We start from the raw sequence: 17,350 nt of genomic DNA, 5'->3' as shown, positions 1-17,350 counted from the left end.
TGGTAGAGTCAGAATTTGGCGTAAACAGAATGAGAACATGGATCCATCATGCCTTGTTACCACTGTGCAGGCTGGTGGTGGTGGTGTAATGGTGTGGGGGATGTTTTCTTGGCACACTTTAGGCCCCTTAGTGCCAATTGGGCATGGTTTAAATGCCACGGCCTACCTGAGCATTGTTTCTGACCATGTCCATCCCTTTATGGCCACCATGTACCCATCCTCTGATGGCTACTTCCAGCAGGATAATGCACCATGTCACAAAGCTCGAATCATTTCAAATTGGTTTCTTGAACATGACAATGAGTTCACTGTACTAAAATGGCCCCCACAGTCACCAGATCTCAACCCAATAGAGCATCTTTGGGATGTGGTGGAACGGGAGCTTCGTGCCCTGGATGTGCATCCCACAAATCTCCATCAACTGCAAGATGCTATCCTATCAATATGGGCCAACATTTCTAAATGTTGAATCAATGCAACGTAGAATTAAGGCAGTTCTGAAGGCGAAAGGGGGTCAAACACAGTATTAGTATGGTGTTCCTAATAATCCTTTAGGTGAGTGTACATATACACAATAATACTTTAATTTTCTTTATTATCTAAACAATTGCGTAAAGGGACTCCAATATTCTTTATACACTTAAGTACATGTGTGTAAGTTTAGTTAAAAGTCTTTGCCAAACAGCACACAACACAAAAGCAATTGGCATTAGTTCCCATTCAATAGGTTAGTGGTGGTCTTGGTGGGATGTCATTGAAAATGACATTAAACACTAAAACACAAGGCTGTAGTGGACCACGTTTGGGGTTGTCATGTATGTTTAACATGGTTAAATCAGAATTATTCAAGAATACTCAACATGTTCTCATCTCATTCTGAAAAAGCCTGACAAACACTGGTATTTGACGCGCAAGGTCAAATTCCAACACGTCCGTTTCAATATGTGGTATGTATATGTAGTTTGGTTTGGGTTTAGGCACCAAAACTATTGGTTAGGTTTAGGAAACCTGTCATTTTCTCAAGTGCCAACATGAGGTTAAGTGAAGTGTATCCACAAATATGCGATGGGTCGACACGTTGTGTTGTGACATGATGTTCCCCTCACGAAGAATTGTAATCACTTAACTTTTTCCCTAGCACAGCCATGAGATAAAAATTTTAATTTGACCAATACTATGGTTTATGACCAAATACCTGTAAAACATCCCCATCAGCCTCTGCTGAACTTTGTGTTTCGTGCTAACATTAGAACGTTGCGACAGACCCTCTGCTTGGTTCACACTGCTGTTGATTTGCTTTATGTCTTCTGGGCTGCAGACCTAATTGGCACACATGGGCCTGGTGTGCCCCATGCATAAAGCAGCAGCCAGTCCTTGGGCAAATCTCCTCATCTCATATTTTGTTGTTGTGGCTCTTGGTTTCCTTTGTTTTAACAGCACCATCGATGCAGTACATTTTCACTCATCCACTCCCTACACTACTGACTTTGTAGACTCCTCCCATCCATAGGTTTTTTAAATAAATAACTTTGTTATATAGTTTACCCGTGTGTTTCATCAAGCATAGTGCTAGTTCAGGCAGGCAACGAAGTCAAGCTCAGCTCACAATCCCAGCTACATCAGCTGATAGCAGCCTTTTTAAGCCAGCCACATTAGCTGATTCTTCTTTTAGCATTCATGGGCAAATTTCCGCACATGGCACCTGATTTAAGCTGCGGTAGCCTGCTTGCCTGCCCTCGCTGCTTCCTCTACAGCAGCTCATAACTCGCCACCACCCCAGCTCCGCCTTTCAGGCCGTATCTGATAGGGATGCACTAGGGGCGTTTCCAGGCTCTTGAAACATTGGGGGCTTAGCCCAGCCCAGAGATCTTTCATGTTTTCACCTGTTTTCACCCCCACCCCCTGTTGCCGCCTACCCAAAGTATGTCTATAAAGCAACAGTAGATGACTTCCACATAGTAACTCAAACATCTGTCTCATTTTCAGTCCTTCCTCCTGTCCTCCTTCCCTCTGTCTCTGCTGTGATTCACTGCAGGTAACGATGTACCTAGCTAAACAGTTAAATTACAGACATCTTTCAATTGCCAAGCTAGCGTTAGTGCGATGTGCTTTTATAACAGAGCATGAGAGACTGTGGACAGAGCAGATCAAATAACATGTTCTAAATGTTATGCTTGTTAAACAGATGTATTGATAAAGTATTGGTATTGTCTCATTAGGTTTTTATTGCACGTACTACGGTAACGAGGGTAGCTGTCGTCAACTTGACTACTTTACAGTTATCTTGACTTCATCGTCACCACCGTGGCGTATCTCTGCGCTGGCCGCTGTGTGTGTGTGCAAGAGGTGACAGAGCAGCAGAGGCTGCAGCCTGATAATAAACAGTACGGTCTTACTGTTTAACACCGGCATGTACCTGCTCTGTTCTGTACAGGGTTTTTTACTGCTACTCTCTGTCTCAGGCTTTTCATGTATGCACAGGGAAGGGCAGGGAGGTGTGCTCCCAGAAAATGGTGCAAATATCAGTTCTTTGATGAACTTGTACTGTACGGTCCAAGAGCCATACTGAAGTAAGATGGTGAACAAGGTAAACAGTATACCTGCTTAGCACCACCATATTAAGATTGTCATTGTGAGCATGTTAACATGCTCAGAAACACAGCCTCACAGAGCTGCTAGCATGACTGAAGTCTCATTTCTTTATTTCCTGTCTTGTTAACCATCTTGCAAATTGTCAGATTTATCTTGCGATTCCTAAAGGGATCCAAATAGACAGGTTGGGAACCACTGTCGTAATGCACAAGTGCTCATCAGATCATCTATTTGCTCATCAATTTGCCCCATATCAAATTTCAGATAAAGCCAACTGATGCATCTCACCTCTGCAGTAAATTGCAGCTCTAACCACAGGTGACACGTTTGAAAGTGTGAGCTTTATGAAAAGTGTGACGATGTGATAGAAGAAGAGCAAGACAAATGTAGAGTAAAGACAGCAGATGTTTTCTCCTAACATCTGTCAAGTCGTTCACAGTCTTCCATTTGTTTGAAGACATGAGGAGATTCTCGCTGCATGCACACACATTATGGATGGATGATCATATGAGACTGAGGTCAGCGACTGTAAAACAGGCTCTTCATCTTGTGTCTGTGGCTGCAATTACTTTGAGATACGCTTTGACACGAAATGCTGAAAAATCAGGGAAATGTTTGCTTGTCCTGGATTATAATCTAAGCTCAGAGTAATCTTTTTTTTTTTATTAATATGCTCAAAGGAAGTCCTGAATATAATTTGCCTGTTGTAATAAATGATATTGCAGGCAAAGATTTGTATAAGGGGAGGAGCAATAGGCTTGGATGAGAAGCAGAGACTGGAGAGTGAACAATTTCAAATGGAGCAGAGAAAAGCAAAGAGTCACTGCACTGCCATGGGTTTCTGTTGTTTCTGTGTAAGTGGAGAGAATGAATCCTTTAATCAAGGTGGTAGCACATCATTAGAGCCGGCGGAGGCATGTACAGAAGTGTCACCCAAGGAGCCTCAAACGCAACAAGATTATGAAGATTTGATATATCTGCTGGGAGGCGAAACACGGTGGCTACATATCGAAAGCCAGGATTAGTTGCCTTTTCATTTCATCTCCTCTGGCCTGGCCTCGACCATGAGGCTAGAGCGCGGGCGGCGGGCTTCTTTGGCACTCACCCTCAACTTTGTGGCGTTTGCTTTTGCCTTATCAGCAGTGACCACTAGCTACTGGTGTGAGGGGACCAGGAAAGTGCCCAAACCCTTCTGCACAGGGCCGCCAATTAAGGCCAAGCAGTGGTTCTGCATCCGCTTCAACAGCACCAACATCAACGACAGCCGGCTGGTCCAGTACATCTTTGAGACCGGAGAGGAGAAGTTTCTTTTGAGGAAGTTCCACACAGGCATATTTTTCTCCTGTGAGCAGGCCGCCGACATGAACGGTAAGCCTGATAACGAGATCCTTCAAAAACAGAAAGTGATGATGGAGGAAGCAAAATCTTGTTCATCTACTGGTTATAAATAAAAATTATAAAGTCTATTTATTGGTTAATACACTTAAAATGTTTTATATACAGTAATATAACTTTATATATATCATGTACAAACAAGGTGAGAAAGCCAGTTGATATGTGATAAGTGCTGATATAGGCCACTCACACAGTATTTCATATATGGCTGTAGACCAAATAAGATTCTTTTAAAGACTTGCAGGTACACATGGACTTCATTGAAAAAGACCTATCAAACTGATATAATGGTAAAGCAGACATATAGCTGAGTTTGGTAAAAAAAAAAAAAAAAAAGTAGGCAGTGCTGGAAGAGGTTCTCAAATCTTAGGTAAAAATACCACATTATAGAAATTTGACTTCAGTAAAATACAAACGTATTAGCATTAAAATTAAAGTACCAACATAATGTATGTTATTGAAATATAAGTACTGATGCATTCATGTGTAAACATCACTTTAACTGATTCAGTAGATTTGGGGCTAATTTGAAGCACTTAACAAACTGCAGTGCTGCTTAATCTAAAATTATACATCATAATGTGTTTGTTGTTGTATTTTGTATTAATCTGAAGCTGAGAAGGAAATAGTCATTAATAAATGTCGTGGGGTAAAAAGTAGGTTATCAGGGAAAGAAAAACGGCAGCAAAATAAAAACTTAACATTAGAGATCTTTTAGTTGTGAGCATAAAAACCGTCACTGTTAGTGTCAATGCCAAGTTGCCACATTTGTTTACTTGAACTGGTTATCCCAACAAATAGAAAAAAAGAAACAGCATTTTTGACTTACATACCAACACAGAAAAAAGGCAATAAAATAGTCAAACTTATAGAAACAATAGAATAAATAGGGGGATTATGTGTAGCTTATTTAGGCGAGGATTTAGGGTAAAGTAAGCTAAATAAAGTACAGTTCAAGCCAACTATCCACAATTGATGTTCCTCATTATAAACATCAGAAAGTTTAGATGCAGTTCCCTCCATGGAGAACGTCTCTAGGAATGTTTGAAGCCACCTTCCCACTTTCAGTCATTAAGCTGTCGTGCATCCGGTTGTTAAAATGTGTTTGTAGTGTTTGGATGAGGTTCCTTCAACAGTGTAATTCAAAAGGCACACTGCTGGATCACAATGAACAGTAAACCCAATGATCTTTCCCAGTAATTGCGTAACATTTTCCCAGATGGTTTTTACTTTAGTGCAAGTGCATACCAAATGCTAAAAAGTACCTTTATCTTGTTTGCAGTGCGAACAAAGATCCAAGTTGTATACATCCATCCCATGCAATCAAACTGGAGTAAAATATGTTGTGAAGCATTTTCTCAAATCTGATCCTATTCTTCAGTTTGCAAAGATATATCTGTATCTATTTCACAATTCCTTTGAACTGCAGCCTATTTTTTTACTTTACTCACTTTGAGTAATTTCAATGCAATTTTGTCCTTCTGTTGACCATTAATTCTAGTTTGGACTTGCTCATAGAAAGATGATTGAGAAAATGTGTTTTCAGGGCCTTTAAGTTTCCCCTGAGCTGACGATGTTTCCTGAAGAAAATCACAAGCTAAAAACCTCCAAAACGTGTATGTAATTTTGAGCTACACGTGACAGATGACTTACATGTATAGTGTGGCAGAGAAACCACACTATACATATGGGCCAGATATCCGCAGGTCCTCACGCACAAGTCCTTTCAGTGAAACACTGTAATCCACAAGGGTTAAATCCAATATGAGTTTTAATATAAAACCGAACTGATGCTAGGGAAAAACTGATCAAGCTCCCATGTTACATTCGTTTATATACTTTTTTACTCTCCTCCTTGTTTTTTGCAAGGCCCACTTTTCCTAAACCTTGACAGTTTTGGCACAATCCTTTTCTTAACCAGTTTGGCTCTGCCTAGAAACAATAGTGTATTTTCCCTGCAACAGTTGCGTCAATCAATTAGATATATTGCTTGCAATCAAATGAGTGTGCTTGATGTGCATGTTGAGAAAGTGGATGTCATCTTGAAAACGCAGACCTTTTGCTACGTTTGCACCTCCTGTTCAGACTAAAACTGTGACCTAAAACAGAGAAGTTTGAAAACGCTGCTGAGCACGTTCTCGTTTTAAAACTCCGTGGGAAGCGTTTCAGGTGAAAACAGAGGACCTTTAAAATGATGACGCAGACGTTTGGCTTCCTGATTGGGTCTTATCAGTCATGCAAAACAAAAACACAATGCAACTGACAGAGTTTTAGTTTGGGTATTTTTATTAAAATAGGTAGAAGCCGCCTTGTATGAGCGAGGCAGCAAGCCTCCCTCCCCAAAATAGGCTGTAACACATGGCTAATTTCTTTATACATTAAATGCTGATTAATAAAATACTTTATATTGCAATATTGATGAGTATGTCTCACTGTGTATTTTTAACTTTAACTTTGCAAGCAGAGCTACTGCGCAATCTCTCTTAGCATTGCATGCAAGCCATCATTTGGTTTTATAAGCTCTGGTAGTAAGACAGAGTAAAATAAGTTTGCATAAGTATTTGCACGCAACTTAGGGACTAAACGTTGAATCTACTGACTTCCACCAATAGATTTTTCTTTCCTAACAGTGGTCTTAATGCTCTGCCATAAATTTGCAATAGTTATAATAAATAATTTTGTAGGTGTAAATGGATCAAAACTTTGAAGGAGCCTCCTAATTTTTCCCACCAATCATTCTGGGAATTTCCTGGTGAAAACATTCAGAAATTACAGACCCATAGTGTCAGTTTATTCTTCAACTATAACTGAAAGTTTACTGTGTTTGTTTCTTGTGATCACAGGATTTAACTGTCGGGACTTCTCAGAGATTGCACCAGAACATGAAAGAGGTTGGTAAAATTATGGAAGTTTAAAATTGTCAAATAAAGTATATATGGAAGCATTACTAAACACAGGTAACGTTATTAAGAAGGACATGCTAGGGCACACTACTATTCACATAACAGTAGTAGATTTTCTGAAAATCTATTTATTAACACTAGAATACTTGCACATGACAATTTCCACCGGCTTTGGTTTACACATTCAAATGACGATAGAGTTGCGAGGTGGGAGAAGATATTTAAGGCGCCCCCTTTCGGAAGTAAAACTAATTATAAATCAGTAATTCTTTCCTATTAACAATGATATGTGACTTACAGTTGGATCACTTCTACAGCTTGAATCGCATTGAAACTTCCCTGACTGAAAACAACAGCTATAACTGCTATGTTATAGTCCCATAGTGTTTTTTAAGTAAGAAACATCCAATCTTTAAATTCTGTTATGTGCTGCGCTAACAGCAGCCGGAGGCTAAAGATAACAGAGAGAACTGGAAACACAATCTCAAGCTTGAATCACTATTAGTTTGTTGGTCAATTTTGATTTATTTGACAACTATTTACTTAACTATGGTGCCCTGTTTGGTTTGTAACCAATCGCCACCACTCTGATTCACACCTGCCTTCCACTCCATATTTCTCCCTTCCACTTTCGCCCATGGGACTTTTATTTCGGAAAGAATATGTACAGTAGTCAACAGCAAGAGACAACTCATTCTTTTATCCTGTTTAATTTGTGATTATGTTGGTCAAATTAAAAGATGATTTTGTTCATCAAGTAAGTTGCAGTTTGTCGTAAAAACAGTACAGTAACATTTAGTTTTATGCAGTGCTTGAAGTGTGTCCCGGTACGGCACCTTGACATTTTACTCTTTGGCGTAGCGGGATTTCTCCGCAGCTGCCGGTACTCTCCTCTGCCCTCTCCATATCAGGTTCTCCTAGCGTTACGTGATGCTCACCTGTTCCCGTTCTCGCCTGCCTGCCAAACTCTGTCGGCGGAGAGAGACGAGGGGAGAAGAGAAGCTCGGGTGCCTGTTCAGTGTCACTTGTCGTGAACCGACCAATCACAGCTTGGATGTGGCGGGACATTTAAAAGCATTGATAGATAGGTGTTTACACTGGGGACGCTGGGGACAGGTCAGAATCTGAATGTCTCCGTCACTTTTTGAAAGCTTTTGTTAAAAATGTTCTGTACAACAGCAACAATAAATGTTAAATAACAAATGAAACAATGCACAATAAGAAAACATGCAATGCAATATAGAGGAAACAAATGTTCATTGTCCAAAAGCTGATTACTGCCATAGATTCCAATATATTTTTATATTTTGAATTGTCACCTGCCACCTTAATTTTGTTCCCCTTCATATAAATAAAATAATTTCCACCATAAATTGTTGCAGAAAATAGTATATATAAGTATTTAATGCTCAAAGTTGTTAATGTTATAATATTTACTAGTTTCACTTAAGGTTGAAGAGTACTGGCACCTATTTTTGTCCACTTGAAGCACTGGTTTTATGTGAAACCTATCTCTCATCTCGCACAATATACATTACCAACATGTTAGCGCTGTAATGCTAAGCTAACATTCACTGCTTGCTTGCTACTAGCTAGGTAACTTAACGATGTTCCACGCACAAATGTATCTGACCTGGTGTGTTTAATCCAACGACTCCTGGTCCTTTCATCACATCATCTACACATGGAAGTAATTTGACTAGTTAGCTTCAGTAACGTTAGCTTCAGTCATTGAGAGAAACAGTTATGACGTCACATATGCGACTTCTGGGTTTGTTGTCTTTCTAATTATGTATTTTCAGTCTTTACACAGTTTGTCTTTTTAATTGACAAACATCATATGTATAATTCAGGGTACATTTCAAATAGCATCAAAAAATGACTTGTCTCTTGCCGTTGACTACCGTACATTTTTCTTCTGAAATAAGGTCCCATGGTGGTCCCACTGAAAGGGAGGGACTTAAGGCTCTCTATAGCGATAAGAGCCAGGCCACTGCTCATAGGTTTTATTAGAGCCTGACTGATGGACAAAGCATGGTTTCTCAGAAATGACGTTACACATGGCTGTAATAAACAAGACGTATGGGTTCCAAACCAGAAACAAAACCAGTCGCATGAACCTGATGGCAATTGAACTAAGAAAAATGGAGTGAGGTCCTCAGAAATGTGTTTCAAGCGAGCAAGTTGCTACCAGCCATGTCTCTGCATGTTATGGGAATATCTGGTGATGTTATGCCAAGTTTTGCATGCCTGCCGAGAATTGCATGCACCTCCAAATTATCTTTTAAATGCTCTAAAATCCTTTTTGGGGTTCATCAATGGTGATAAATGATTCGAAGTATATATTTTATGAACGTTTAGAGTCGTAAATATTTTATTACACTCAGTAGAAGTAGCATTCATTGAGATTCAGCAAAAATATGCGGTGATAACCCCGTTTGATCAGTTTGCAGAGCAAAGTGTCTGAAAAGGACCTTTAAGAGGTGAATGCATAACTCGGCAGAACAGATGATGAAGGCTACATGCCGAGATTTGCATCCACCTCTTTTCTCAGCACAAATGAGCGTTACCAGCCGCGAGATGCATGAAATTCTCGGCAGGCAGGCAGAACTCTGCACAACCGGGCAAGAAGCTACGTCAGAACGCATTCGGAAAAAATGTTTCCATCACCCATTTAGCGCATGTACTCTTTTTCGACAAAGGCAAAAACCACTTCAAGTGAGTGTAAAAACTTTTTAGCGAAATTAAGGATTTTTTTTTTTTTATTTTGTCGTTTCCATCAACCTTTTCTAATGCGATACTTCAAAATGCGCATTAAAAAATATTGATGGAAACACGGCTATACATTTTACTAAACAAAACAAACAAAAAAACATTTAAAAATAAAGAACCTACATTTGTACTGTGAGATCTCACCTCTGTAGACTCTGCATTAGCCCAGCAGCTGCTGCCCTGATTTCATAAATCTGTCCAGGCGCAGACGATCAGATTCAGATCTCCAGACGTAAAAGGGGAAGACCTGTTGTGCCCACATGCGTGTCTGCCTTTAGACAAGTGGGATTATTCATCAGGAACAGGGTATTATGAGGACAACACAGCTCAATTCTGTCTTCCTCCCTCCCGTCCTTTGTTTTCCAGGGGTCCTGTGGTTGTGTATAGTGGCTGAGAGTCTGTACCTCACCCTGCTCTTTACGGGCGGGGCTCTGATGACCCTGGAGCAGTGTCCCTGCTTCAGTATCATGAACAAACTGAAGCTCAGTGCCTTCGCCGCCTTGTGCACTGCCCTGTCAGGTAACCCAGCTGCTGTTTTCTTTTTATCTATCACTGTGACATCAAACAGACAAGTTTACAGCATCTCTCCGGTTGAGGTGAGTGGCTGACCGAGAGTTTCCCTGGTTGAGTTATTCTGAATCAAAGTGCAAAGGACAGGAGTCATCAAATAACTTGTTGGCCCACTTAACGTCCATATGTAAACTAGCCATAGATATCTAATGGTCCCTTTCCAGTGCCAGAAGGTCCCAAAGAAAAGCTCAGGGATGAAGCAGCTCTATAACAGAGGTTGTTAGTTTAACTGATGTATATTTTCCAAAACAACCAGTTAGTCTTCATCATTGAAGTCTTTTCTCTGGTAGAATAAAAAAATACTACTTGAAAACACTTCAAATTAAGCATAAATCCGACATTTGTGTCGCCTGTCTGCATTTGTTTTGGAGTGTGAAAGGACCTCACTTTTGCCCTTTGTGGCTGCTGGGGGAAGAACAGTGGGGGGTGGTTTATCCTCCAGCCTCAGGGGGCAGTATTGAGCCCGTTACAGTTTGGATGTGTTGGGCTCATTGAGGCAAAGAAGACACCGCACCAGAAAACTGGTGACACAAAAGTCATAAATTCAAACTAAAGTCTTTATAATAGACTTGCCAGCAAAATAATTCTTCAGTGGTTAATTATTACAGTATACTTTATTGATTATCAATGCTGCCACTCAATACAGTATGTGATTGTTGTGTAGTGTAAATATGAATAAAGACAACCCCCTTTAAAGTAATCCTTAAGATATAGATATTATCTATGATATCTTTTCAATGTTTTTACATTTTGTAATTACCTCTCTATCTCTATATGGTTGGAAGACATTATCAGCGGTGGAGTCCGCCATTTAAACGTGGTTGAGGGGAACAATGTGGCGGTTATCTATCGGTATTGTTTGTGATTTTATCTCATTGATACCCGCCTCACTGTTTCCTGTTCATCGGTGCTGTATTCAGTTACTGCTAACACAAACCCAACAAAACACACGGAGGCTTTTATTGTAAAGGAGTGACAGGAAATGCTATTAGATGTGATGCAATTTTTTAAAAAGGGGGTAAGGGTGGGATAACAAAAATACTATTCAAAAGAAAAATAAATAAATACTAAGCCAAAATGATAATGTTAATTTAACTAAGAATTTGTTTTCAAATGCATCACAGAGAACATGTTATTATTATCGTGGCACATTCAAGCCTCCGTACGTTACTATAGAAGGTTTGCTATTTATCTAATTTATACAAACTGCAATATGCTTCAGCTTCACCCACTGACAGTCAGCTAAGTCACTGAACTTATTTATGCATTTCAGCCTCTGAAAGGTCATTTCTGAGCGTTACTCTGAACGATGCCCGCTGGGATCACTCAACCAAATCCAGTCTGACTAAACCAATCAATCGGGTGAAACCACAGCGGGACAGCTTGTCACATAAAGTCCGTTTAAACTGTGATTCCTGCCACAAATCTGGATTAATTCCTTGGGTTTCCTGTTTTTGGAACAATGTCTGTATTCACAAAAACCTTTAGTTATACTTATTCAACTGATATTTGTGGGTAATAATCACAATACAAAATGTTGTGCATAAACTTTTACATGTAACAGAGTATTTTTACTGCTACTTAAGTTAAAGATCCTAATATTTCTTTCATAGCTGTGTTTATGAATGTACAGTATTTGTCAACTATCATTACTTGAAGACATATTTTATGTTAATGTTAAAAAGTCTCTGCACACCTGAATATGTGATAGGTGTCTCACTTACTGCTGCAATATTTATTAATTTATGACATTTCAGTCTATTTTACCTTCATCAGGTATATAGGAAAGTATCACAACAGTTCCATATACATTCATAAATAGACAGCGTTAATTGTATATCTCCACTGATGGTTGAGTTAGTTATAGTTGCACTCATATGTGCTTAAACTACATTATAGTGTGTTATACCATTTATTAAATTTATATACTACTTTTTACATGCTGAAAAGGGGGTGTTTAGTAAAGTGTATATGTATAATAAACATTAAAATGAATTTTATGCGAGTAAGACAGGGAGCAGGGCAGCAGGTCAGGCTGTCTGATGGAGGTGAGGCAGCACCAGAGAGCGATCAGAGCAGCTAACTGTACTGCGTCCACTCACTTCCTCTGAGGATTTGCTGGTTTGTGGACTAATCGGATTGGAGCTGGGGCAGCGGTTTAGGGCCGTGGCAAGACCTGCCCAGAGGAGCTCCCCCATCCCCTGACTCCCATCCCCCTCTGCTGTTACGAGTTAATCCCAAGAAAAGCAGCTGTGGAGAGGCAGAGCACTGGATGAGTAAGGGCCAGTTCACCTCACCCAGAGTCTGTCTGAATATCACACATCCCAGTTTTTGCTCAGGGACTGTATAAAAGTAAAAGCACGCTTCAGCTTCAACATCGTGTCCTCAATACAGTTGTACTGTCAGCAAATATGTGTTTCTTAAAGGATAAAATTAGCCCCATGTTTAAAAATACCTATGGTAATTATTGTTAATACAGTAATATTTGATTATATCCTTATAACAGTGTAAATTTGCTGTCCCCTCAAAATAACACTTCCCACAGCCTTTAATGTCTAAATCGCTGGCAACAAAAGTGAGTAAACCCTTAAGTGAAAATGTCCAAATTGGGCCCAATTAGCCATTTTCCATCCCCCGTGTCATGTGACGCGTTAGTGTTAAAAGGTCTCAGGTGTGAATGGGGAGCAGGTGTGTTAACTTTGATGTTATCGCTCTCACACTCCCTCATACTGGTTACTGGATGTTCAACATGGCACCTCATGGTGCCATCTCTCTGATTCTGTTCTGCACACCATGCAGCATTGTGTTTTATTACAAATGCAAGATTGCTCACAAATCACTGCAGATCATACAAAATGGTGGACAGGCCATCATAAGCTACGCGGAGACAGCTACATTTGTGGATTTTTACCTATCAGGCATTCATGAAAATTACCATTCTTCTTAGCTTCAGCCTTCTTAGCTTTGCAGGCAGTAGTCATCGTACCCGATCCAGAAGGCTACTGCTTTTAAGTTCCCAGGGTGATTGAATTGTTGGGAAAGACTGCCTTCTCATGCCGTGCCCCGTCTACTTGGAACTCTTTTCAGAGGACCCTCCAGTTGGAGTTGCTCTTGTGTGTAGGAACAGCATTGCTGCTGTGCCTTCTGTGCTGTCTGTTGCACATGTGGTCACACCCCATCGTCACAAATGGGTGTGAACAGGTGTGCTGAGTATAGAAATCCACCTACAGGGAGTGTAGGCAGGATATCAATCATAACGGTTGTATCTCTCTCAGGTGATGATCAAACATCATCAGATAGGGGAGATTCTGTAATAAACTTTAATTTCCTCTTTTCACTACTTTCAAGTGTTAGCAGAGACTGTATGGCACAATTTCCATTTGGATTCAGCCAAGGGTGTCCAAATGCTCCAATTTATGGTAGAAATGTCTGTTTTTATATGAGGGAAAACTTGCATGTTTTCTTATTGTATAAATAAACCTTTTCTTAAAGCATTTTCATTTGTTAGTTAATATTTCTTGGTGCAAGCTATTTTTTAGAACATTTTTAACAAACGCTTTCAAAGAGTGATGGGGATAAAATCAGCCATTTCAAAATGTGGTGCATTCAGCGTCCCCAGTGTAAATGACACCTATGGATTCAGCCCCAAAAAGTCATGTGAAATATGTTTTTTTATTAGTCTCAGTGCTGTTGGTACATGTGGGGTTTTGTTTACTTGCAGTTGAGAGTCCAAGATTCAACTCGGCGTAAGAAACGTGCCATTTTGGCAGGTTGCTGCAAGCAGGTTTATTTGCCTGGTTGTAGTTGCTCTTTAAATTGGCACTTTCAGAATCATTTTAGAAATGGGCATGTTATGAATTCAAGCGGAAGCTGAATGAATGAGAGTTTGTTAAACAACAGATTAAGTGTTTAATTAACATACTATACTGTATTTGATTTAGCTCTTTATAAACCATTGTAGAGATTAAAATTTCTTCCATCCACACAATATTAAAGTAAGTAATTTGTGCAAGTGGATTAAATTAGGTTTTCAGAGGAACATATTACTGCACAACACACTGATATGCTCTTGTTCGCAGGCCTTTGTGGGATGGTGGCCCACATGATGTTTACCACCATATTCCAGCTGGCTGTGGCTATGGGCCCAGAAGACTGGAGGCCCAAGACGTGGGACTACAGCTGGTCTTACGCGTAAGCACTTTTTACATCGGCTGAAAAATGTGTCGTCCTAGCTGGTTATTTTCAAGTTGAACTGTGTTATTGTGGGCACAATGAAGTGGATAAATTTACACACTCAGAATTTGGACACTTAAATAAAATGGCAGTAACATGTTACGCAGCAGTGTGACTTTAGTCTAACACTGTTTTCAAACCTCTCCTCAGCTTAGCATGGGGCTCTTTTGGCACCTGCATGGGCTCCGCGGTGACGGCGCTCAACAGGTACACAAAGACCATCATAGAGTTTAAATACAAGCGGCGGAACATCGAGAAGAGCCTGATGATTAAGCAGAAGATGATAGAGCTGGACTTCCCTGAGCAGATGTGGGACATGTACCTGACCGCTGTGCCCTCTGACGCAGAGGCACAGCTACAGCTGCCGGTTAACGGCCACAAACCATCCACAGGAACAACATACGTGGTTGAAATGGACAATGTACCAGAACAACAAGGAGAGGAGTATTGCTAAAATGGAGTCACTATCCTTGTCCCTGTGCCCCACTGGAACAGTTTTTGGGGCTGATTTCCTGGTCCCAGATTGACTCTTGTTCCTGGATTAAAATTTTTAACACCAGAGAATATTTGTTTGTTTTGTCGCCACACACCAAATGTGTGTCTAGGATGCCAGAGGCCAGATTCTTTTTCCGGAAATAAGATAACATGGTCGGCTTTGACACAACATGCATTTCATCAAATCTTTCCATGCGATATTAGGAAGGGAAGAGGGGCGCAATTTCAACATCTTCACACTAATCTGTGACAAGCTGCAGGATGTGCAGGCTGCTGCTGCCGCACAGATGCTTTATGTCTGTTTCAACTCTTTGAGGAATTTTTTAAATCTCAAGCAGCATCAAATTTTTAAAAAAACTTTTACTGTCTGGGATGAAGCTCGGTCACCTACTCAATAAGACCACAAAGACACAAAACGATAAAAGATGCAGAAATACTGAAAATACGCACAAAATTACAACAAACACACAAAACGATCACAAAAACTCAAAGCAATCACAAGACACAAAACAACTACAAAGACACATAAAATGGCTACAAAGTCACTAAATGACCACAAAGACACAAACAACTACAAATACACAAAAAATGACCATAAAGACATACAAAATAAAAGATGCAAAGAGACCACAAAGATGCACATAAAGACACATAAAACGACTATAAAGACACATCACACCACATAAAAACACAAAGCAACCACAAACACACCTGACTACCTGGGGGTCATGCTTCTGTTTGTATGAGGGGTCGTTGTCTCATAATCTGTCCATGTATACTATAAGCCATGAGAGTAGAGATTATGCTTGTAAACAAAAAGTTTATCTTATATGTTCCAGCCAAAACTTAAAATCGTGACTGTTATTGAGGAACAGATTGGGAGTGCTGGTTTCTCTCAGCTGTGTCTATGCTCGGTTCATCATACAGCTAGTGTGGAGCTGAGATGATCAGCTGGCGCTTGTTGTTATGTTGACGATCTCTACTTGGCACGCAAATGTACAGCATGTGCATATGCAAGGACGTCTGCAAATATGCTTGAGAAAAGGTGTTAAAAAGCTTCTTTTTTTCACACTTCTGATGGTGCACACTTGAATGATATGGTAACAAAATGCCTGCATGTTTTGGATCTTTGAAAATCCACCAGCAGCACTGCCCATATTTTAATTAGGTCACTGATTGTTTAAAAACAATCTTTGTATTCTATTTCAAAACAGGAATTGGCTTTGTAGTCTTGTCACTTCTAATTTGTCTGGGGCTGATGCTTTTTGATGGGTTCTTATTGGTGTAATGGATGTAGAACATTTTCTAATTTGAGTTATAAATCAAACATTGACAGTAACAGACCAAAATAGGAGTGAAGGGAAATGTAAAGAAGCAAGGCTGACATCTATTGGGAAAAAAGTGATCAGCTGGCCGGGGTATTTTTGTATTTCACTCACAACGCAGAAATCATCTCTGTATCGTTTGATAATTCATGTCGTTGAAGATGTAAAATAAAGTATGATTATGTTTTGAAATGAATTCAAATTCAATTAAAACCTTGATTATTGTTTGGCTCAGAGCAGTCACTTCTCCTCCAGTAGTCACTGATTTCTTATCATTTGTTCTTCCTGATGGCACCATTAAACTCTCTCCCCTGCAGACGACCTGATGCTGTGTTGTGGTTGAACCCGGGAGTTATTTCTGCTGCTGTGGTGGCAGGAAGTAATCTCATTAGGTGGCGAGAATCCAAGATATACTGTGCTCGCCTAACATTTCATCTTAGATTGTAGGCACACGGGGAGGTCGCAGCTAAAGGAAAATTACAGTTTCTTATGAAACGGGTGTTGGCACATTATCTTGGCACAAGCTTAGAGAGCAACTACACGTAAGGTCTTTGACTGTTTAATCATGTTATTATATTTCTATTAATATAATAATATAATAGAACATTTAAGTTACAACCCAAACTGCTGGTTCAAATTATCTATTAGATCTTACAGAGCTGCCTCCTGGTTCCAACTTAATCTATCATACATGCATTTTTAGCAGCGTGGCTCTACAGATGAGTCTGCTGGTGGGTCGGTCCACCACTTCAGTCACGAATGAAATATCAGAACTATAAGATGGATTGTTGTGAAGTATTGTACAGACATTGATATTCCCCTCAGGATGAATTATAACAACTTTCAACACGTAATTTTTCCTCTATTGCCATAATCAGGTCAAAAGCAAAATGTCTGACCAAATACCTGCAAAACTAATGACATTCCCATCAGCCACAGCTATACTTTGTGTTTATTACTACACTGAACAAAATTATAAACGCAACACTTTTGTTTTTGCCCCCATTCATCATGAGCTGAACTCAAAGATCTAAGACTTTCTCTACGTACACAAAAGGCCTATTT

At 39.9% G+C, this 17,350-nt stretch overlaps 1 protein-coding gene across 1 annotated transcript; it reads left to right on the top strand.

Moving 5' to 3' along the window:
- The first annotated feature begins 3,656 nt into the window (after positions 1-3,656).
- LOC123967516 (germ cell-specific gene 1-like protein) lies at positions 3,657-15,214 on the top strand. The gene is made up of 5 exons (XM_046043638.1): positions 3,657-3,960; positions 6,831-6,878; positions 10,029-10,181; positions 14,312-14,423; positions 14,616-15,214. Exons 1-5 carry the CDS (start codon positions 3,657-3,659, stop codon positions 14,917-14,919), a joined length of 921 nt encoding a protein of 306 aa, XP_045899594.1. The 3' UTR covers positions 14,920-15,214.
- Positions 15,215-17,350: the final 2,136 nt, after the last annotated feature.

The sequence above is a fragment of the Micropterus dolomieu genome, linkage group LG02, assembly GCF_021292245.1.
Source record: "Micropterus dolomieu isolate WLL.071019.BEF.003 ecotype Adirondacks linkage group LG02, ASM2129224v1, whole genome shotgun sequence".
Taxonomy (NCBI): domain Eukaryota; kingdom Metazoa; phylum Chordata; class Actinopteri; order Centrarchiformes; family Centrarchidae; genus Micropterus; species Micropterus dolomieu.
Note: the sequence above shows the minus strand (reverse complement) of the source record. Positions and strands in the feature narration are given on the sequence as shown.